Source organism: Euprymna scolopes, chromosome 8, assembly GCF_053919585.1.
Source record: "Euprymna scolopes isolate OS-2025 chromosome 8, ASM5391958v1, whole genome shotgun sequence".
In the NCBI taxonomy this organism is placed as follows: domain Eukaryota; kingdom Metazoa; phylum Mollusca; class Cephalopoda; order Sepiida; family Sepiolidae; genus Euprymna; species Euprymna scolopes.
The window spans coordinates 151,756,449-151,781,977 of NC_136489.1; the positions used below are offsets into that span (position 1 = coordinate 151,756,449).

The following is a 25,529-nucleotide window of genomic DNA, read 5'->3' on the forward strand; positions in this document are numbered from 1 at the left end:
TAAAAAGATTTTCCCAATGTCTTAGTCAGATTATGCTAAAATTACAGAAAGATCTCATCAAAAATAAAGAATTTATTTAAGTTCAAAACCCTTCACTGACTTTTTTGGACACTCTGTAAAAGCTTGCAGACTGAACAGTAGATAGAATTTTGAGACAAATAGCTAAACAAGTGAAGACAAAAACTTAGGTGCAGGAATTCTTAAAAGATTGAATATATTTTATGGAGTGATTCCGGTTTCTGATTGGTTGGTATCAGTGTATGGGTTCGTCTGAATGGTCAGTTCTTAAATATTATTTTTTATTGGAATCCTTTCAGATAAGTAATTTGGCCATTTATTTTATTTGCGGACTGTTATCCTCATCTTCATAGTTGTTGTCTTACCATGCTTCAGGGTCCATGGCGCAGTTGAGAGGCATCAAGTCTCTACGGTTCCAGGGTGAACATTGTCTGAAGATAGCAGTTTCAATCCTACCCAAAGAAGGCGAAAGGATTAGTTGGCCAAACGTGGTGAGACAACAATTATGGAAGGCAGTAATTACTGGGGATACAGTTAAGAGACTCAGCATTCCTATCCCGTCGTGGTTTATCACCTGGAGAAGGCCAGAGGATGAGTTGGCTGAAATGTGGTGAAATAACAACTATGAAGATGATGATAGTCTGCAAACTAATAAAATAAATGGTCAATTTTTATCGCTTATAGAAATAGCTTTCAATTTTTGCAATCATGCCCTCACATTTATACCAAAATTATTGCAACAAACTCCATTGCATATATTTGCATGCCACAATTAAATAGGTGGGCTGCGATTGTCATTTCATTAGTTTTTTTTTTTACATGGAGGTCACCACTTATCAAGGCCTGGAAGCCACTCGGGGATAAGGGTAATTGTGCGTACAGTAATCAATAGGATAGTATTGTAGTAGTAGTAGTTAGTATTGGAGATTTGATAAAGTGTCTTAAGGGGGCGATTCATCGGGAATTTGTTTATGTTGGACTTGAAGACATCCAAGTTGTAGTCAGGTAGGAAACAGGCAAACGGAAAAGAGTTCCACAGGTGTGCACTGCTAAGAAAGAAGCTTTATGCATGGAATCTATGTTTTTAGTTTAGTTAGTTAATGAAATGAAATTTCTTTATTAAAAGTTTAATTAAAAAAAAACATCCAAAATAAGAACTTGTCTAGCTTTGTTTAACTATCTCCAATCAAACTAGATTACGCACTGATAAGAGCATTCTTATGACAGTTTTCAAAGCCTTACTACTGTACTGGTTCATGACAAATTTGAAGCAGGTGTTTTGTTTGTGACACTATCACTGAATGATTGCTGTACAAAGTTAAGGGATCTCTTTACTCTTTTCAGTTTTGTGTTGCATCTTTCTGCCATCAGAAATGGGAGTTAATACCACGTAATCAAATTTTGCCCTTAACTCCGCCCACCATTTTCAATCTGATCATAGTATTAATCATCATCCAAGTGACAATTGCCATTAATCATTATCCTTGAGTGGCTTTTGGTCTTTGCAAGTGGTGAATTAGTATATAGACAAAATCCCACTAGAACATGTTGCTGTGGAACTGCTTCCTTGCAGACTACAACGTAGTCGTCTTCAAGTCCCATGTTAACAAATACTTACCAAACCATCTTGGAATCAAGGAAAATTAAAATTCAGTAATTTTGACAAAGTAGCTGATTAAAAATTGATTTTTTAGGGGTGTCATGGCTATTTTTAAATAACTTAAAATGTTATTTTTTTTTTTTTTTTTTCCTCCCCTTTCCCTTTGTAAGACTCAATCATGTTCTGCAATGCCAAAACCAAAAATAACAATGTTCTTTTCTCAATCTTTGTCTCTTTCTCTCTTTTTTTTCTCCAAGTTGCTGTGGTTGGCAACCTGTAATGCTTATGGATGGGATTCTGTTGACTGATATGCTGTAGAGCAATCCAGGAAAGCGGATATGTGTATTGCAACACTGAACTTTGGCCCTTGTCTGTGCTGGATTCGTCGCATCAAACCCCACAATATAAAATCTACACCAACTTAAAACAATTCTTATTTAAAACCATACTAATACCCCCCTCCCCCATATATAGTCATCAACATACAGTACTGTTTTGGTGTATCACAGCTTATCAGTGCAGCTAGACTAACAACTACCTCAAGCCAGGTTTGAAACTTGACCGTTTAGGCGACAGCGCTTCTCACTGTTACGTTATTTGGCTGCTGCTGTGGGTATGTGGGATTATAATGTCTGGTGGAAAGCCGTGTCTGAGAGTCAATTGGTTATTTCAAGATATGAAGAACTTGGAGCATAAACACTTTTACCAAAATGACCAGATTCGGCATTAAGGAACTTGAAAAGGGTTGATATGCTGTAGAACAAAATAATCAACTCAAACATCTGTTTCTATTGCGATTCTGAATTTTTTAGATGAAATGTGAATTCTAGTGTTATGTTGATTAATCGGACTATTATTCTCATTTTGAGTGTTATTAGCACAACGTTTTGGTCGCTGCAACCTGTGACCTTCTTTGGGTGTTGAAAACATGCTTCTTTTTCTATACTAAGGAAAAGAGGGTTGGCTATGCATTACAAAAGTGTGTATAATTTTGTGCCGGATTAAATCTGACTGATGAGCAAATCTTTTACAATGATCACACACAAAAGGCTTCTCACCTGAAAGATACAAAATAAAAAAAAAAATAAAAAGATGATCAAACATTTTACATCAACAATGATATTGGGTGGGGTGATCATCTTTTTTAATTTTATTTTCAGATTTTAAACCCTAATTTTTCATCATTATCATATTCGGTTTAATGTCCATTTTAAATTTTTTTTTTAACTCGCCATCTCGCCACTTTGAGGTAAGGCACTACTATTTTAGACTATAACTAGTAAAGGTTAACAAGACCATTACATTTAAACTTCTGCATATTCATACAGTCAGGGAAGCAGGTAGCAGGAAGGGAATTCCAAAGTCTAGCTGTTCGAGGGAAGAAACTATTAGAGTAGAAAACTTTCTGGCATTTAAGGAGCTCAACAGTGAAGGGGTGAGATTTTGTTGCTAAGTGAGCTTGTTGGGGATATGTATGTCAAGGGGGCACAGGTGCAACGAGTTCTGGAGGACTTTAAGAAATTGATTTCCAAACTAACCGATCTCTGGTCAGATCTTTATTCCACTTTCTTTTAAGTCTATTTTTATCACTTCTCCCATATTTAGTTGGCCTTTCCCTATGAACCTGATCTATTACCTTAACTGTTTTACATCTGATGACCCAACAACTTCCATCCATTTTTTCAGTGTGACCAAACCATCAAAGTCTCCTTGTACTGTCCACATTTAATCTTCCTCTGGAGTCATCAGAACTAAGCTTGTCTTCAAGGCTCACAGTGTGATCCCCCACTTGACAACTCGGTGCCCCAACATTGTTTGCCATGGATTTGTTATCCTTTGTCTGCTCTTGCTTGTTCTGGTTGTATCGTCTCTTGCACATTGACGATTGCCCAGAGAGTGCACACGGGTCCACAAGTGTAAAAATCAAATAAAATTGAAAAAAATAAATAAATAAATGAAATAAATAAAACAAACGCCAACACTTTACATATATATTCATTGGATTTTGGGTGCGGGTATGACACCTGGACCCTCTAAATGCTAAGGTCTACATTTACATTCTGTTGAAGTTGTGTCAGTTAGTTGCTATCAGCTAATTTTAGTCTGTTGACGTTCTATCAATCTGGTCCAAACCACAGTCTGCCTTCAACTATACACAACAAGACTCAACTCTGACTGTCATTGAATGTTGCATAAATGCTTCCAATTGTCATCGACTGGACACTGTCGTAAAAACATTGTATGTGGATGTGTGACACCCAAAGTCTACCTTCTAAATGCTAAAATCTACATATATTCTGTTGAGGCCGGGTTAGAATTAATTGCTGTCAGCTAATTTTGGTCTGTTCATGGTCTGTTGATCCAAACACTGCCATAAAAACTTCAAAAACACTATCCTCTGCAAACCACTCCCCAGCATCATAAAACCCATTGTCAATCCTAAAGTGCCCACAAACCAAATCTAAGTTCAATCCTTGTGTTACAGTTATTGCTATACTTTAATTAAAAACTCACCTTAGCTCTCTTTTGTCTGCGTTAAGGAACAAATTCTTTACACATATATTCGTTGGACTCTGGATGCAGGTATGACACCCTGACCCTCTAAATGCTAAGGTCTACATTTACATTCTGTCGAGATCATGTCAGTTAGTTGCTATCAGCTAATCTGGGTTCACGTTCTATGATCTGGTCCAAGCCATGATCTGCCTTCAACTGTACACAACAAGACTCAACTCTGTCTCGCAATTGTCATCTACCAGACACGTTCATAAAAATGTTGCAAAACACAAAAAACACTAGCCTCTATAAACCACTCCCCAGTATTATAAAACCCATTTTCAATCCTAAACTGTCAACAAACCAAATCTATCTACATCCATTGTTTGATCCTTTTGTTACAGTTATTGCTACACTTTAATTAAAACCCCACGATAGCTCTCTTTTGTCTGCATTAAGGAACAAATTCTGATCTATTGTCAACTGATAAATCCTATTGCCTATTTCTTTTGTTATATATATATTTTTTCTATCGTACTTAACACTTGGTGGTGGTGGTGATATCTATAATGTCACATCGCATTGTATCGTTCTCATATCAATTCTCTCCATACAATGCATTCTCAACTATTAAATCCTTTCTCTGATAGATTCATAAAAGTAGTGGTTGATGGACAGAAATCAGCTCACAGTATTAATGCTGGAGTCCCTCAGGGTTCCATCCTGGGCCCAACTCTCATCCTAATCTACATCAAAATCCAAATCATATCCTTAGATCATTTGTCGATATTTATGCTAGGCTACGAAGTCTATTTTAAACTGTCAAGGCAGGATGAGGTTTTTCTAGCAGCTCCTGCCCAGATGTGGTAATAGTACTCAATCCTTGGACGTACTTGGCTCTTATAGTAGTGCACTACATCAAAGACCGTAAACGACAAAGTTCTCTCTGATTCTCTTTCTTCTGATCTTGAGCATGTGGTACAATGGGGAAAGAGGTGGCTGGTTACTTTTAATACATCTAAAATTAAGCTTTTGTCTTTGCATCATCAACGCTCTGATCCCCATCTGGCATCAATTGAAATGAATGGTTCTCGTCTTGGGGGAGGCTCCATGTTTTGACAAGTTCCTGGGCTTGACCATTACTCCTGATATGAAATGGAACACGTACATCAAATCTGTAGCTGGGAAAATAGTGCGATCCTTCTATCGATCCAGTAGATATCTTACTGCTGATGCAATTCTCTACCTATATAAGAGCCAGGTACGTCCAAGGATGGAGTACTATTGCCACATCTGGGCAACAGGAGCTGCTAGAAAAACCTCATCCTACCTTGACAGTTCAAAATAGACTTCGTAACCTAGTAGTGGATGCCCTTTTCTCTTCCCTGCAACCTTTTTCTCACAGAGGAGACGTTGCGAGCCTATCTCTGCTTTATCATCATTTTTATGGAAAGTGCTCGTTGGAGCTCCAATCTATGGTGTCTCCTCACCAAACATTCACGAGAAACACTCGTCTAACTGAAAACACTATCAATAATTTCCCCCACTCTTTATCCGTGCCTAAACCTAAACGTAGATTCGATGAACAAAGCTTTTTTTCTTAGAACTGCACACCTGTGGAACTCTCTTCCATTTGCCTGCTTTCCGGCTGACTATAATATGGTCGTCTTCAAGTCCAACGTAAACAAGTCCTTGATCGGCTGTTCCCCTCAAGTAATCAAATTTACCAAATTTCCACTACTAACAATTATCACGACATTGTCCCATTGACCACTTGACGCTTATCAACCCTTATCCTCGAGTGGCCTCTGGGCCTTGATAAGTGGTGACTCCTTTGTAAAAAAAAAAAAATGCCTGATAGACCTTTCCCTTGGTCGGCAGTAATAAAACTTTACTGGTTTGTAAACACAGTAATTTCCTGAACCTGCTCATTTACTAACTCTTTCAATAACACTTGCACTGACTCCATCCTGGATTCCAATGGTGTCACTAAGATAACAAAATTTTTTAAAAGCCTCAATATCTTCGCCATCCAAATCTGAGTTTTCATCCATCTTCATTATGTTGCACTTTTTTAGACTGTTTATCCTCTCTCAACCTACCAGTACTTCAACTGCACTTCTTGTGTACACAATACTAAAAAAGGTTGAATTGCATCCAACTCCCTTTCCACAAGGCCCTGCCGGTGGGGCATTAGAATACGCCGACTGCCCCTCCCTGCAGAGTTACGACCTTAAACTATATCCAGTGGTGAGGCCCCAGCTTGTGGGCTTTAGGAAGTGTGGAGCCACCCTTTAATTACCATTGCTCCCAGGTCCACTCTGACCTGGAGTGGTAGTACCTATTAGGGTCCCAACTGTGGGTTAAATAGAAACCGACGTGAAAACAACAAATATATTCTATTAAAAAAAATTTTTCTTTTGAATCTTTGTATTCGGCATTAAATAACCCGAAAAGGGTTGATATGCCATAAAACAAAAACAACCAACCAACCCTTTCCACAAACTGAGTCAATGGACTTTCCTTCTTTAGTTTTGTAGCTTAATAGAATCAACCAGTGGGCTCGCTTACGTTTATAAGGGAATAATATAAAGTAACAGTATATCTACATTCCAAATATTTAGTTTTCTTACTAAGCAGTCTTTTCAGCATATCAAAACTTTGGTACAGGTCTTTTTACAGATCTGTTTCATTATCAGAAACAATCAATTATTATTATGTCAATATCAAATCATTTTGTGCATATACTCCTCAGAAAAATAGAAATTTTTTGCTTAGAAAGAAATATGCATAACAATATAATTTTGGCAAAAGAAGCACCAAAGAAGATTTGGCATCACATATTTAAGTAGCCATTTTGCTATTAAGTGTAAAGCTAGTCTTAGTTAACGTTTGAATTAAAAATGTTCTAAAAAATGTTTTAGTCTACAGCGATTATTAATATATTATTTTATTTAACTAATATTTATTGTCTGTAATATGTTAACTAGGGTTATATCTAATATGGGTTTATTTAGGTTATTGATACAAAACTAACTCCTGACTTTTAATAATGGAATGTAGCTATACTATTATTCCTCTATATATGCTCTGTTGTTGTATTTAACAAATATTGAGCTTCTAAACAAAAAGGATTGGTATAGACAAAGGGTGAAATATAATTGCAAAAGCATAGTTTACCAAAAAACACGCAATGAGAATAATGGGAACTCGACGAGATAAAAAAGAACAAACCAAGTGATGTGTTCATCAACGTTTCATCTTGTGAAACTTCCTCTGGATGAATAAAATTAAAAAAAAAAAAGCAAAACACCAATACAAATATTTGAAAATATATTTTTGATGTAATGAAATGTATGACCTTGTTCCATTTCAGAAATGAAAAAAGATTTTTGGAAATTTAAGAAAGGGTGGGGTGGGGGACAAAGCGTTGTGATAGAGTAAGATTTTTTTTTTTTCATAACGTCATATAACCGTTAATATATTTAAAAAGATATAATGCAATTCATATTCTTTTTGGAACAGATATGTCCGTTATGATTCAAATATGGATGTATAAATGAAATGAGTGTATTTTTGTTATATAATTTATTGACTGATATGTAGTGATAGGTGGTGTTTTCTTTTGTGTGTGTGTGTGAGTTAACCTGTTTCTTAAATTAAATTATGTTCTTTTAATAGGAGTTTACTTATTAATGATGATACATTATAGAAACCTTCACGTTGTTCAATTGTATTTTAATTTGCAATAAGCGCTGATTCAAGAAGTTTGTCTCTCACACACACATACACACATATATGTATTGCGTTGAAATAAAAATTAGAATTTAATTTTCCATGTATTTGTATTATAAGTTAACTGAAAATTATTTCTCTCTCTTACTGTTTTTTTTTATTTTTTATTTCTAGCCACAATAGGAGTGATGATTACAGCTTCTCATAACCCAATCGAAGACAATGGAATTAAATTGGTGGATCCAATGGGAGAAATGTTGGCTGTTGATTGGGAACGTTATGCATCAAAGCTCGCTAATGTTATGTGAGTTGTTTATTATAGATTCTCTCTAATTATGTAATTATGACCTTTTTATTTTTGTTAATGAGCTATTTACAAAGCTTGTCTTTATTAAATATAAAGATTAACATATAATGGTGTGAGTCTTTTTCAAAACATGAAAATTGTTTTTTTTTTTTTGAGGGGGGGGGAATAGTCATCTAGATGTCCTTACTGTCAACATCACTCGGAGAAGGTGCATCATACTTTGTAAAAGTCAATGTGGTTTTGTCATAGTGAGATCTTATTTAGGCCGCAAATAATGTCCTGACAAATCCTTGTACAGAGAGAACTTATTGAACTGATAAATAAATTAATTTATTTTATCTTGTCTTAAATTTTATATATATATATATATATATATATATATATATATATATATACACACACACACACATGCACACATATTAGACAATCCTTGAGTTCCAATATATAATGGCCCTGTCAGTGGGAAATTAGAATACGCCGACTGCTCCCTTGCAGAGGGTAAAAATCCCTCAATGGGGCTACCTGTTGGCCGTGGGTGGCAACCCGTGATACCTAGGAAAAGGATCCTGGTGGCTGAGCAACTGATGCCTAGGGAAAATAAAGGTATCAGTTGCAACACTCCACTTTGGCCTTGTACTAGGCTAGACGGGCGGTCGGTCGGAGAGGCCCGATCTGAGCAATCGGCTAGTCATGTCAAGCCCTAACTCTTACACTGAAAATGTCAATTATAACATTTAAAAAAAAAAAAAATGAACAAATTTAATCTAAAGATAATACATCTTATTACTACAAACATAGATAAACCAGGTAAGTGTTAGAAGGCGATGGCAAGGGTCAATCAATTGATGAGACAAAACCACACAACTGCTCCCTAACCAATGTTTCTATCAAACTGGGAAAGAAGAAACTAAAGGAGGAAACAGGAAATGATGTAACAAACTGAACCAATTGAGTATATCTTTTTTGTATCCCTGGGATGAAAGGGCGAATGGGTTTCCCCCCCTAACATCTCCCAATTTCTGGCTCCGAGGAGGGTGGGGAGCAAAAGAGATGAAAATCTAAAACTTCCATCGATATAGTAAACCCAAACAAAAAACTCAGAAACCAAAAAAGTAAAACAAAATCAAAAAGAACCCACTCTGACGTAACCAGCTCAGACAGTGAGCAAGAATATAACTATGAAATAATTGAAAAAAAAAAATACCCAAGATTCATAGTAATCAAAACCTTAGAAGGAAAAAAGATCAGCGATCTGTCTCCATTCTTAATTGAAAAAATTCTGTCTCAAAACAGCAACCCAAAAACAGCAAAAAAATGGAAAATGGCAATCTACTTGTCACAGTCGACAACTATAAAGACGCAAAAAACATCTTAGAGATGGAAAAATTCCATATCTATAAATGCAAAAGTTATGCCCATGAAAGATTAAACACATCAAAAGGTGTCATAAAAAGCCATGAATTAATCTTGGCTACAGCAGAAGAAATAGAAAATGCCCTAAGAAAACAGGGAGTAATCGATCACGTTCGAATAAACATAAAAAGGAATGGTCAAACCATACCTACAAAAACCTACGTACTAACATTCAATACACGAAAAATTCCCAAAGAAACAAAAATCGGATATACAATAAAAAAAGTAGAACAATATATGCCAGCCCCTCTGAGATGTTTCAAGTGTCATAAATATGGACATAACAGAGAAACATGCAAAGGACAGAAAATATGTGGAAAATGTGGCTTAAAAGAACCTAACCACACTGAAAGTGAATGCCCCAACGAAACAAAATGCCCAAATTACCAAGAAAAACACCCTGCATACTCTAAAATATGCAAAATCTTCAAAAAAGAAATAGCTGAAATAAGATACAAACAAAACCTATCTTTTCCTGAAGCAAGGAAAATAGCAAGCTCTCGAGAAAAAATAAACACTTATGCAGACATCACAAATTTCAAACCAAACAAACCAAACCCACTACCAAGACCTACTTAAGCTAATCTCCGAACTCAAAAATCTAATTGAAACTTTAAAAACCAACCAAAACCAAAACAACAAGAAACAAATACCAGTATTTTCTAAAACTCCGTCAAATGATCTAAAACAAGTCCCAAAAAGCAAAGAACCTGAACAACAAAAACCACAAATAAACCGTGAAAGATCCAAATCACGAACAAGGATAAAAGCAGAAGCTAAACACACAATATCTGGAAAGATGGAAACAGAACGGGAAAACACAAATCCTCTTTCCAAAAACAGAAATAATATTAATCAAAAACAAAAATAAATTTGAATTGATTTAAATCGAGAACCACAGAAATAAATCTAGCTCCAAAAACAGAACTGACCAGGAAGAGAAAATGGAGACTGAGGAACCAAGCAGTTCAAGTAAACACAAAACAAAAACCACTCAAAACACAACAAATCAATAGAATACTAGATATAAAAACCTAAACAAAACCAAACAGATAAAAAAAAAAAAAAAAAAATAGAACTTATTTATGCAAATAAATAAAAACATCATACAGTGGAACTTCAGAGGCATAAAACCAAACTACAAAGAAAGCAAACCTATAATAGCACAATATAACCCCAGCATAATTGGCCTACAGGAAACTCTTCTAAAAGAAACGGACACCATCAACTTCAAAGGATACCACATTTACAACCAAACAAATAAATCACAAACAGATAATCGACCAATAGGTGGCACCTCAATTATAATAAAAAAAACAAATACCACATATAAAACTACAACTCCAAACAAACCTTCAAATAATAGCAATTAAAGCTACACTCCACCGACCAACAACTATTTGTTCAATCTACATTCCACATAAACATAAACTAAATAAAACCGAAATTGAAGATCTGATAACACCACTCCCACACCTTTTATATTAATGGGGGACTTCAACGCCCATAACAAAATGTGGGGATGTGAGAATATTAACCAAACTGGGAAAATCATTGAATCACTACTGGAATCACCCGAAATAGTTATATTTAATGACAAAACACACACATACCTTCACCCAGGCACAGGAACGACATCAGCTATTGAAAAAAATACTAAAACACTTCAAACAACATCCTACAAAACCCAACATCCAAAAACACCTACAAGCAAAAGCGCGCTATACTATAAAAAAAAAAAGCAAAAAAGAAACCTGGCAAAACTATATTTCCAAATTGAACAACACGCCATAAAAAAAAACATGGGAAATAATAAGAAAAATAACTGGAAAAAAACTTGGAATACCAATAAATAATATAAGTACACCAAATGGTAGACAAACTATAGACAAAAAAGAAATAGCAAACATAATCGCAAATGAATTCAGCCAAAACTCTTCATCCAACCACTACTCCCCCAAATTCCAAAAATATAAAAACAATGCAGAAAAAGAAAAACTCAACTTCGCATCCAATAACAAAGAATACTATAACATCTCTTTCACTATAACAGAACTAAAAAATGCAATTCATTAAAGTAAAAATACACTACTGGTCCAGACGACATCCACTATCAATTTCTAAAACACATGCCAGACACATCTCTCAACATTTTCTTACAGATAATTAACAAAATATGGTGGACTAACAATTTTCCAAAACACTGGCTCGAATCCAATATCATCCCAATTCCTAAAACAGGTAAAGATCACTCCAACCCTACCAATTATCGTCCCATCGCCCTAGCAAGCTGTATATGCAAAACAACAGAAAGGATGGTTAATACAAGACTAATGTGGCATTTAGAAAAATATAACCTCATCTCTACACATTAAAGCGGATTTAGACAAAATCAAGATACTAACAACCAACTTATTCACCTAGAAACATATATTCGTAACGGTGTAATAAGAAACCATCATGTGGTCTCCAATCTTTTTTGATATCGAAAAAGCGTATGACACCACGTGGAGGTATGGAATCTTGAAAGATATTCACAATATGGGAATCAGAGGAAACCTAGCAAAATTTATCCAAGAATTCCTATCCCACAGAACATTTAAAGTATGCTTAGGAAATATAACATCAGATCAATACACAAGAAACTGGGGTACCACAGGGTAGTGTACTATCTGCCACCCTTTTTCTAATTAAAATCAACGGTATAATTGAAAATGTTAACATGGGATTCGAAAAAACATTTGTTGAAGACTTTCCAATAACTTGCTCATCACCAAATATGCCAACTATCGAAAGATAAATGCAACATTGCCTTAACAAAATAGATCTTTGGGTTAACCAAAATGGATTCAAAATGTCCAAAAGCAAAACCACATGTATCCACTTTTGTAAGAAACGAAAATACCACCTTGACCCACAGCTCAAACTAGATGGGCAACTAATACCAGTAGTACAACATATCAAATTTCTGGGGATCATTTTTGATAATAAACTAAACTTCAAGGGGCACATTAACAAACTAAAACAAAAATGCTTAAAAGCAATAAATGTCTTAAAAATAGTATCAAAACTAGACTGGGGAGCAGATCAAGCTACAATGCTCAAAATATACCGCTTACATATCAGATCCAGACTGGACTATGGTTGTGCCATATACAGCTCTACTTACAAATCCTACAAAGACAAACTACTAACAATACAGAATCAAAGTTTAAGACTTAGTCTGGGAGCCTATCGAACTTGACCAATGGAAAGCATGTAGAAGCCCAAGAACTACCCCTGCATTTAAGATGGGGGGGAAAAAACTACCGTTACAATATGCAACAAAACTACAAAGCAACCCCGAAAACCCAACATACAAAACTACCTTCAACCCACAATGTACAAACTTTTATTCAGGTAAACCAACAAGTATACCCTCCTTTGGACACAGAATTAAAGAAATAATACATCAAATCAATGAAAACCCCGACAATATAATTACTCAAAAAAATAAACGACAGACCACCATGGACATTACACAAACCAAAAACCGACCTAACACTTACTGCTTACAAGAAAAACATTACAAATAATATAACAAACAGAAGCAACTTCAGAGAACTAAGAGAAAAATATGCAGAATACATAGAAATATACACCGATGGGTCTAAAACTATAAATGGAACAAGTGCAGCATGCACAGATGGACAAAATCAATATCAAATAAGACTGCCCAACGAGGCTTCAATATATACAGCCGAACTGCAGGCCATCAAAATAGCTCTCAAACACATCAAAGACATCAACGAACAAAAATTCATAATATATACAGATTCCCTATCCTGTATCATGGCCCTTGAAGTAAAATCTAAACATCCTTTTATCATAGAAACTATACAAGAATACAACGAAATAACCGAAAAAAAACAATAAAAAAATTATAATAGCCTGGATACCAAGCCATGTCGGCATCCCAGGAAATGAAAAGGCAGACAAACTGGCTAAAGAAGCCACAAACCACCAAATGAAAAAAATTAAAATATCACACACAGACCTAAAAAGTAAAATCAACGAATATATAGAAAAAAAGTGTCAAGAGAATGGAACAAATGCACTGCAAACAAATTGCACGGACATCAACCAATAATTAAAAACGAAAAACAAAAAATTTTTAAAGGTAGAAGAGAAGAAATTGTACTAAACCGAATACGAATTGGACATACAAAATTAACTCATTCCTACCTAATCAAAGTGGAGGAAACACCAACTTGCACACTCTGCAACCAACAACTAACAATTAAACATCTACTGATGGAATGTAGAAAACACAAACACACTTGGAAGAAATATTTTAAAACAAGAAATATTAGAAAAGTGTTTCAAGAAGTGGAGCCCTAACAAATTATAAACTATTTGAAAAAAACAAATGTATTCAAACTCCTATAAAGTAAACAAGTAAAATTCAGTTTAGAAAAACAAACCTCTTACAACTAAAACAATTTTCCAGAAAACCTAAAGCATCTTGCTTCAAAAGATAAACTTTTTAAGAAACTTCACATATTTTTACAAGAAATTGAAAACCTATTATAGCAACAAAACTTTTTTGGCATTAAATGACCCTTAGAGGTTGAAATGCCGTTACACAAACAAACTCACTCACTCAATATATATATATATATATATATATATATATGATTTTGAATATTTAGTTACTTGTAGGTAAAAATATCCTCATGTCAGGTTATCCAGACAAATCCCTGTACAGAGGCCATTAGACATTCGAGGATAGTAGGTATTCAAGTTCTCTCTCTCTCTCTTTCTTTCTCTCTTTCTTTCTTTCTCTTTTTTTTTTTTTTACTTTGAAGAGATTGTAGTGTTGGGTATGGGGCAGCCATACTTTGCTTTGCTTTTTATTAAAACCAGCCGAGAGCTCTTTTTAGTATCCTCGTTATTCCCTTAGGTGCAATTGTCTGGATCTCTTTTGCACTTGGTTCACGAGGAATATTAGTTAAGTAGGACTTCAGGTTCTTCTTCATAAGCCCTGTGGCACCTATAATAACTGGTATGATTGATATGCGTTCAACTATTATGTGTCTGTATGTTATTTGTTTAAGTATTTACAAATCCTCCCCGCCCCACACACACCACCACCACCACCAAATCATTTGTATTATTCTCATCTTGGTAGTTATTTTCGCAATGTTTCTGCTAATGTAACCTTTGACCTTCATGTGCATGTTTTCAACTTGTGAATCGTTATGTTGACTGAAAAAACTTTACTGAATGTCGATCCGAAACCTTTATAAATAAAAGTAAATAAGATATAAAATATTTATGTCAATGATAAAATCATGGAGTATGTTTTTTTTTATTGTTAATTAAATTAAGTAAACCTTGTTTATTGCAAAAATAAAGATTTATAAATCGTAGAATACTTCCTCAGCAACTAGTGATAAAGTTGCTTCAGTGTATCTTCATTTAAAATATATCCTTCACATACATACCTTTTTATATATATATATATATATATATATATATATATATATATATATCTTAAATGGGTTTAAAGAATATTGATAGATTCTTTATATAGGGACTTATCAAGACATATGCAGCTTAATATAAAATTCTGATGAGAAGCATCAGACTTCAAAATGCCTAGGTATAAAGGGCGTTTATAACTCCTTCTATTTGATGTTTTTCTTTATTGAACTAACAAATAAACTTATATACCTATATTTATTTGATCTTGTCTTAAATCTTTACAATCATATAAGTGAAACTTTGCGTGAGTTTGTTTCTTATAGACTCTGAAACGGCTGAACAGATGTTCTTTAAAATTTACAGAACTTTAATGTATAAGTCTGGAAGTGATTTTAATTAATTACCGATAATTGAAAATGTTATTTTCCATGTCATCGGAGAAAACCATTTTTTTTTCATGTCATCGATTAGTGACAATGATAGAAAATTCTACTGTGGGTAAGTTGATAGTGTTTTTTTTTTTTTTTTTGAATGATGTGGTCTGTAGGTTCAAATCCCGCACATTAATTTCTTTGTATTTTTCGTTAACTCGAAAGAAGTTTGTATAAAATAATTGGCACTTGTACAGTTTAATCAAGACAGTCAAAAATGAAAATATCGAAAAAAGGTTATATTGTACGTATCCGTTTTGGACTGAAGATCTCCGAAAAAAAATGATCTAATTTGGTCAAGTGTTTATTTTTATTTATTTATTTATTTTTTTTTTAGTGGAAAAACATGTTCTTATGAGAGCGCATTAAAGTCGGCCATTATAGAATTTGTTGAACATGCCACAGGGAGATAACTCCATGTTAAGCGCCGACACTCCCTCCCCATCTTTATTACTAACTTTTCTTCCTAAAATTCGAACCTTTTGCTCGGTATCATAAAAAATTTTTTTTCGCTGTAAAAAAAAAAACCCAAAAAAAACTACTTGATGAAATTAAGTGAAATTTTTTTTTTATTTTTTTGGAGAACTTTGTTCCATAACAGATACGTGCAATATAACCTTTTTTTTTTTTCTTCGATATTTTCATTTTTTAATGTCTTGATTAAACTGTACAAGTACCAAATAATTTTATAAAAGAAACAGTAGGTTCTCTAGACTGCAATGTAGAATAACATATTTTGGACTAAGTTACTGCATGGAGGCATATGAAGCTTCCTCCCGGGCGATTTTACACATTTCGATGACAATAAAAATATAGGAGTGTGAAATATTTGTTGGCCATCTTTCAATTCCAGGCAACGTTAGGTCTCCCTACTACACACACATATTAGACAATCCTTGTTCCAATATGTAATTTCAGAGCAATTATAATTTTTTTTTTATCCAAAATTATCTCTGTCAGTTCAAGCAAATTAGCAAATTATTTCTTAATTAAAAATAAGTTGTTTCTTTATTGGTGCTATGCAATGAAAACATTAGTAGAGATTAGGGTTACTAATTAATCGGTAATCGGACGTTTTGCCGATTAATCGGTTGATTACTTTTCTTTTTCCTATTAAATTAAAACCATTTCATCACCGCTAAGTGACTCATCAGATAGCTTTGACACATTAACATACTAAATGTTAATTTTACTTGTCTGGCCACTATTATGGCTTTTTCGTTTATTAAACAAAATTACAACATACAAAGTACAATTTTTAAATGAATATAATAATTAAACAATTATATAAGAAAAAAAAATTACAAAGTACAAATTGATTTTTTTTTTTTTTTCTCAGACGTTGTGAGCCTATCCTTATTTTCATGGCAAGTGCTCGTCTGAGCTCCAATCTATGGTGCCTCCTTGCCAAACATTCACCAGAAACACTCATCTAACTGAAAACACTATCAATAATTTCCCCCACTCTTTATCCGTGCCTAAACCTAAACATAGATTCGATGAACAAAGCTTTTTTCTTAGAACTGTACACCTGTGGAATTCTCTTCAATTTGCTTGCTTTCTGGCTGACTATAATCTGGTCGTCTTCAAGTCCAACATAAACAAGTTCTTGATGAACCGGTCCCCCTTAATTAATCCAATTTACCAAATTTCCACTATTAACAATTATTACGGCATTTTCCTATTGACCCCTGTATGCTTATTAACCCTTATCCTCGAGTGGCCTCCAGGCCTTGATAAGTGGTGACTCCTTTGTAAAAAAAAAAAAAAAAAAAAAAGTCTGATAGACCTTTCCCTTACTTTATTATTTTTTTTTTAAGTGAATAACTATAAATTAAAGTTCTGCACATGCTGCTGCCTTACTTCCTCGTCTATTCTTGCTACTTGTCTCCTCTGCTCTGAGAGTCTCCTCGGTATTTAAAGTTGAATACCTTTAGTTTCTCCATTCTCAAAACACAGCCTGTTTCTCATAGGTTCATACACATTAGCACCTGTACTAAAGAGTCTCTCACTCGCCACAGACGAAGGTGGTACGCTTAAATATTTTGAAGCCAGTTTACTTGGCAGTGGTAAGGTCTCTTGTGTATTCTTCCATTAGTGAAATGGATCATCACCTCTTGTGAGTAGTGATAAAGCTACATAATGATCAAGTTCTTTTGTACACTTAAGCATAAGGAATTTACTCCTTTGGAGTTTAGATTGTGATTCTTGTATTTCTGTTGTAGTTGCAGGAGCTGCTAAAAACAGCTTATCTTGTCTTGACAGAGTACAAAATAGACTTTGTGGCCTAGTGGAGGATGCCCTTTTCTCTTCCCTGCAACCTCTCTCCCACAGAAGAAACTTTGCGAGCTTGTGTGTTTTATCGTTACTTCCATGGCAAGTGATTGCCTGAGCTCCAATCTCTAATCCGTCCTCGCCAATTTTTCCCGATAAACACCAGTCTAGCTGAAACCACTGTCAATAATTTTCCCCACTCTTTATCTGTGCCTAAATCAAAACGTAGATTACATAAACAAAGCTTCTTTCTTAGAAGTGCACGCCTGTGAAACTCTTCCGTTTGCCCGTTTCCTACCTGACTACAACTTGGATGTCTTCAAGTCCAACATAAACAAATTCCTGATGAACTGCCCCCTTAAATAAGATACTTTATCAAATCTCTAATACTAACGATTACTACAATACTATCCCATTGATTACTGTACATGCAATAACCCTTATCCCTGAGTTGCTTCCGGACCTTGATAAGTGGTGACTACCATGTAAAAAAAAAAAAAAAAAAAAAAAAAAAATTTTTAAGTTTAACTCCGCTTCTATCTGCTCTAAAATTTGTTTTGTTACTGTAGGATTACTTGAAGGTAATTCATCAAACAGGTTTGAGATAGTTTTTTCACTTTGATCGTCTTGACCTTCGAAAGAAGTGTATCCTGCTGGTTCTGCTTCATTATCAGTAGAAAGTAGATGTAGAATCCAATTCTTAATAGTGTTTTTGCATGTCATTCTTTTGAAATTTAAATTTGAATATTAAATATAGGAAAGTAGCCACAAGTTTTTATCATTTAGATAGGATGAAAATCTTGTTTCCATTGGTTCATTGAATTGTTCAACAGTGGTAAGGATTCCATTAAAGCCGGAAATATAAAAATTAGATTGAACAATTTACAATCAATGGCCAAGAAAAAAACATAGCTGAAAAGAAACAAAATAAACAAGTTTTATGTAAATAAAAACAAAAAACATTCTGGCTTTGTGCAAATTAATGCTGTGATTGTTTACAAGGGAGCCAGTTAGTAATAATAATATTCAAGGTCATCATTAAGAAAAATATATATATATAATATATAGCAAAATTTGAAAGGTGAGGATAAGTATTCATTAAATAGTAACAATACTGAATAACTTTTCGGTAAATTGGAGGCTCCGTTTTATTTAATGGTGCAGGTGGACCTCCAAATTTCATAACATTTTTACTGCGAGTTGCTGACTTTGCAGATTTTCTGGGCATTTTAAATAAGGCACCTAAAAAAAATGTATTCGAAAAAATTAAAATGCAAAAATATATTAAATAAATTAATAAATTTGAAAGAAATACATTAATCTTAAAAAGTAATGTTTTGTTTACACTTACCTTAAAAGTAGAATTCATTTGGAGTTCAGCACGTAAAAAAGCTTTTTAATGATTATACACTGACTTTAAAAATATAAACAAATCAGAATATTGAAAAATGTTATATTCTTTAATAGTTAAAGAATGTTATATTCTTTAATAGGTAAAGAATGTTTTTTGTTTAATTGTAAAAAAACAGATAATCGTTATAATAAAACGCGTAAAAAAAACACTAACTTTAAACATATAAACAAATCAAAATATTAAAAAATGTTATATTCTTTAATAGTTAAAGAATGTTATATTCTTTAATAGTTAAAGAATGTTATATTCTTTAATAGTTAAAGAATGTTATATTCTTTAATAGTTAAAGAATGTTATATTCTTTAATAGTTAAAGAATGTTATATTCTTTAATAGTTAAAGAATGTTATATTCTTTAATAGTTAAAGAATGTTATATTCTTTAATAGTTAAAGAATGTTATATTCTTTAATAGGTAAAGAATGTTATATTCTTTAATAGTTAAAGAATGTTATATTCTTTAATAGGTAAAGAATGTTATATTCTTTAATAGGTAAAGAATGTTATATTCTTTAATAGGTAAAGAATGTTATATTCTTTAATAGGTAAAGAATGTTTTTTTTTTGTTTAATTGGAAAAAACAGAGATAATCGTTATAATAAAACGCCTAAAAAAAAAAAACACGAGACGAAGAACAATTGCCGGGGGAAGTAAACAAGCTTTTTAACTTTAAACATATAAACAAATCAAAATATTGAAAAAATGTTATATTCTTTAATAGTTAAAGAATGTTTTTTGTTTAATTGGAAAAAAAACCAAGAGATATTCGTTATAATTAAATGCGTAAATAAAGCCACGAGGTGAATAACAATTGCCAAGGGGAAGTAACTTCGACCGGTGAATAGTGTAATATTAACCTATTAATGAAACGTTATATGTAAATAGATATTTGGGTATTATTATACAAACACCGTGACAGCGTTAGGGTTAGGGTTAGGGGTTAGGGTTAGGGTTAATTCGCTGTCACGGTGTTTGTATAGTTTTACCGATATTTGTATATTAAATTATTATAGTATTTTTATTTCTTTGTAATTTTAATATTTTCATTTAATTTATGAAAAAATTGATATAGTAAACGTAAAAATATTTTTGTCTTGTATGATTTCATTTTTTGTTAAAACACGGATTTTATTTAAGCCGCACCCTTAACACCGATATTGTGATAAGTATCGCGATTTATTCAGTATTTAAAGTGGAATGCTCAAATAAATATAAAATTTTGAAGAAAAATATTTCTTGTGGTGATTATTGACATTATTTTACAACTTTCTATATGTAGCATTATTGAAACTTCCAAAATCGACCTACCCTAATATATATATATATATATATATATATATATATAAGTAGTAATCTATACTGATAAGTAGTAAGATTGTATTTCTAAAAACAAGAATAGATTAAAGGCTCCCAAAATTCATATTAGAATTGTTTATGAGAACCAATGGCATTATGGATAAAGTACTGTTAAATTTAGTTGTGACGCTCTTCTGGAGGTTGATGGTTCAATCATCAGTGCAGGCAATACTAAGAATACAATTGCGCATTAAGACTTCTACCTGTTCATGGCTGATGGAAGAAGAATATGCTACTCTCATAAAAAAAAAACACAGGGTTCTATTTGAAATTTTGTGCAAATTCCTTATTTTGACAAGATACACCTGGAGAAGATTGAAGGCTACATTGGTCGAAACGTTGTGAAAAATGACACTCAAGATGAGAACAGTAGTTCAAATAATTCAGATGTTGAAAAATAATTTTTCTCTGCATTTTTCAAATTTTATTATGTCTATAAAAATTCAAACCTTGTAATCTCTACCATTTTTTTAATTGTATAATGCTGAAGAAACAGCCATTAGTTTTTAATTAAAAACAAATTTGATTAATACAAGTTTTTTGTCAGAAATTATATATATATATATATATATATATATATATATATATATATGAGAGAGAGAGAATTATTTTAATTAAAAATACAAGCATAATGTAGAGATGTTATGGAGGTCATTTTGAAGGTCACTATTGGTGAGATTTCCATTTTTCTTGGGGGTATTTACTCTGTAACAAAAGGTATTAGGATAAACAAACAAAGCAAGATTTCTGAGGGACACTGTAATTATTTTATGTCTGTAAAATGAAGGAATTTATAATACAGAAAATAGCCTGTGTAGCTGAAATATTAAATGTTCATATTTTGGGGCCTTTGTATGTGTCAGACCACGGGAGATAATGTCACACTTGTAGGCCACGTGTGTCCATTCTTGATTTGGAAACAAAAAAAAAAGAAAGAGGGAGAGTGTTGCCGGTTTAACATTTTATAGACTCTATCACGTGATTAAGAGCTGGCTTCTGATTGGACATGCCAGGAAGGCAGTGTATTTCAAAATCTCAAGTTACTCTTTTTGAATTTTGTGCTAGTCAGTCCTCGAATCTGATTGGCTGATGAAATCCAGAGAAAAAAAGGAAAGATATAAAAAAGAGGGCAGAAGAGTATTGCCACAGTGGTAGCAGTAGTAGTAGTTGTGGTATGCCACAGTGTAATTGATTTTGTTGAGTGATTAGTGTTTATTTTGTATGTAAATCTATATGATGCTAAAACTTTAATATTGTTTGTGCATTGAGTCTTTTAAATAGCTGGAGGGGGAAAATTATCATTATCATATTGTATGAATCTGAAGATTCTATTGTTAGTATTGGTTTCCCCGATATTTTTCTAGTTGGAATTCTTTCTAAAAAGATATTGGGTACTTACTGGAAAGACCACAAAGATTGCCAACATACAAAGTGAAAGTGAATTTTGTTGAATGAACTGGATTCAAACTTGGAACACCCAGATGGTCAGTCCATGTAAGCCATTAGACCATCGTCCCCTCCCGAAGGGGAAAATGATGGGGAGAAAGGGAATTGGTAGGAGGATGATAATAGCAACTAAAAGTCTTTAAAATGAACTAAAAAGAAAAATATTCAATATTTTAAGCAATTTTGTGTGTGATGTGAATAAAAAATTTTAAATATATTTTACTGCACTGTTTTAATTTTAATTCAGAGATTCTGAAGTGCAGACTGTCCTTAATAAGATCATTGAAGAAGCTGCTATTAATATGAATGAAAAAAGCAATATTTTTCTTGCCAGAGATAACAGGTAAGTCATGTGAAAACAACTATTTATGTCGCATACAAATCTGAGCCATTAAAATTTTTTTTTCAAATTTGTTTTCATAAATATAACTAAACCAGTTGATTAATAAGTGGTCATATAAACAGCCATGTTGGTCCTTACTTGAGCTAGATCTCAAGCTCAATCTCATTAATTGACTGTTTACATTATGCCCGCTATATATAACCCAAACCTAACTAATCTTTACTATTGTATAGGTATGAGTTGTGTGTCCCTGACAACATGAAGCAACCAGGGATGATGCCCCTTGAATAGGAACTAACCAGTGGTGATCTCTCCTGATATATATAATATATATTGTGTTGAGCTCAGCAGCGAGCTGAAAGGATACATTTTCCCACTTTACGCTACTATAACAACCATGTTCATTGCTAAAAACTAACATATTTTCAAAATATTTAGTTAAAAGCGGTGACTGAAGGTCAGTCAATTGGAAAGGATTACGACCTTGGGTACTTTTTCATCATTTAGTACCCGGTCTTGTATACTGAAAGCATGTAACTAATAAGAGCTCAGTTCATTTCGATTTCGATTATCTTGGAAAGTGTATTCCGTTGCAACCAGGGCGACTGGGTTTTCCCTCTTGAAAGATTCTCCACTCGAGTTAGACTCTGTAAGAATATACAACTAATGAAAATAATCAGGCCTATTTACATAAAAATAAATGTAAAAGTTGACACGCAGAAACCTGTTCGGAAATGCAGATATCGAAAAGATGTTTAATATTAACATTTTCAGAAAGCACAGATAAAACTGCTGGATTTTTCAGATTCATTGCCTTGGAATCCTAGGATCAAATACTACTAATTAAACTTGACTTATTTACATACTCCAGAGAGCTTCACAAATTACTTTGAAACAAAATTTCCCCGGTTTTTGGCCAGTCTTTGCAGCTGTTAGAAGTGCCATGCCAGTCTCAATCCTTAACTGGTTTATCTTTATTGAATGATATCTTCAGTGATTCGGAAGCATCGGCAACTCAAAGTTCAACCATACCAATAAGCAAATTGATATGAAAGAAAATATGTGAAATTTTTTAACACTTTTATTTTCTTTTTAATATATTTTACAGATTTATTTTAAAATAAAACAGGAAGTCCGGTTTGGTGATCAAAACATTTTCACATCAAGGCTAGATTTTCACCTGACACTGGTATGGTTGCACTTAGTTGCACTTAGTTGCACTATGTTTCTGAATCGCCAAATCTTCTTGATATGATATCTTTATGTAGCTGGAGTTTGGTGGCCAGGAAATATGTCCAAACAACATTAATCTATTTGTTTATTTTATTTTATTTTATTTTCAAGTAATATTGATGATGGATCTTTTAATATTAAATTTCTTTCTGATATATGATTTTCTTAGTCTATCTCACAGTTATTCCAAGGATAGTTTTTGGATATTTAAGTTCAAAGACATTGAGCTTCCTCTCATTATCTGCCAGTATAAACCATGTTTCACTTGTGTATACAACAATACGAATTAGCAACACATTGTAAAGTCTTAACTTCAGATATGTCAGTATTTTTTTTTTTTTTATTGCTCCATATTTTTTCTACACCGAAAAAATGTTTAACACATTTTAGTATTTTAAAATCAATATTTTCTATTTCCTATGTGCAATATGGGGTCACAAATTCATGTTAAATCCTATTTTATTCACCTAAATTATTTATAGTGAAACATGATCTTTTCTGATTTTCTTTTTTTTCAGGATTTATATGCCACTATTTAAAAAAAAAAAAAAAAAAAAAAAAAAAAATCATTTTACATTTACACCGGGCAATGCTGGGACACGGTTCCAGCTAGCTATGCAGCAAAATATCTGTATGTCTTAGTCTATCTCATCATGTTATCCCAAATATATTTCTTAAACACTTCACTTCAAAAACATTGAGCTTCCTCTGATACTCTGCCAGTATAATCCATGTTTTGTTTGCATATACAGCAATAGGAAATATTAATACATTTTGTACTTCCTGATCCATATCTTTTAGGAAAACTAAAAATGTGAAAAAAAAAAAATTCAATAAAATTATCCCCATTTTTTTTTTTTTTTTTTTTAATATTTAGATCAAATATATATATATATATATATATATATATAAACTAAAATCAGTGAAAACAAAAAAAAACAAAAAACTCAAATAAGAGCTTTGTTTGAAGTAAAGCAAGTCATCAACATGTAAATTTTATTTCAAATGAAATGTTTTCACACAAAACAAAGACCTACCCTCAGAAAAAAGCTAAACCTATCCCAGGGAGTGGCAAAAAGCCAAGAACTTTATGTATGCTAGAGGAAATGAAAAAAAAATCACAGAGCGTGACTAAGATAAGAATACCGGTCAAAAGAAAAAAAACAAACAAAAAAACTATATAAACGAATGCATATAAAATTAACTAGGTGCATCTATGCCTGGAAATCTTTTTTTTTTTTTTTTTTTTTTTTTTTACTAAATTTTTAAATTTGAAAATTAAGGTTTTTATTATTAAAGTATGATTTATTAATTGAATGAAATTATCAAAAAAAATTATAATTTTGTTTTAATTACTATAAAATTATTGGCCGTAAATAACTTAAAATTTGCTAAAATTTTAAAGCAAAAATTTACCCCTTTATTCAACAGTTTTAATGATACAGCAAAGATTGATTGAATGTCTAATACAACATTTTCTCTTAATTTCTACTGACAGTTGGAGACAACTATGAGCCTGATTTTCATAAGTTAGTTATGACATGTATTGTGTGAAATTCAATGCAGTTTAAGAATCCTGGTCTAGTTGTTTGAAAGTTCATGAATTCTGATTTAAAAATTCATTTAATATTTTTTTCTGTGAAATTGTTATTCATAATTCTTATTTACTAATAAACTTTTGTTTTTGTTTGCATAACTTGTATTTTTCTTTTTAAAAATAAAAAGGTACATTAAATTTTAACTGCAGTTCAATGTTTTGTTACAACCGACTTATTTTTTATTTTTATATTTTTTAAAGCAAGAGAACAAAACATTTTTTTTATGAAGTTAACATCAAAATTAAATTGAGTATTATATTTGTTTTGAAAAATATATTGCCAAAAACGTGTTAAAGCAAAAGTTTTACCAGGTAAGAAATGAATTATGTGGAAGTAATGTCAACAAACTAAGAGTTATTGACATCAATACTGCCATCAAGACATCCAAACACAGATGGGCA

At 32.7% G+C, this 25,529-nt stretch overlaps 1 protein-coding gene across 3 annotated transcripts in view; it reads left to right on the forward strand.

The window, feature by feature from the left end:
* LOC145283845 (phosphoacetylglucosamine mutase-like) overlaps positions 1-25,529 on the forward strand; it is a 198,143-nt gene that overhangs the window by 47,485 nt on the left and 125,129 nt on the right. For all 3 annotated transcript variants that reach the window (XM_080132953.1, XM_080132954.1, XM_080132955.1), the window contains exons 3-4: positions 8,024-8,153; positions 22,202-22,297. In XM_080132953.1, the coding sequence (XP_079989079.1) occupies positions 8,024-8,153; positions 22,202-22,297 (226 nt within the window). The remainder of the gene's footprint in view (positions 1-8,023; positions 8,154-22,201; positions 22,298-25,529) is intronic.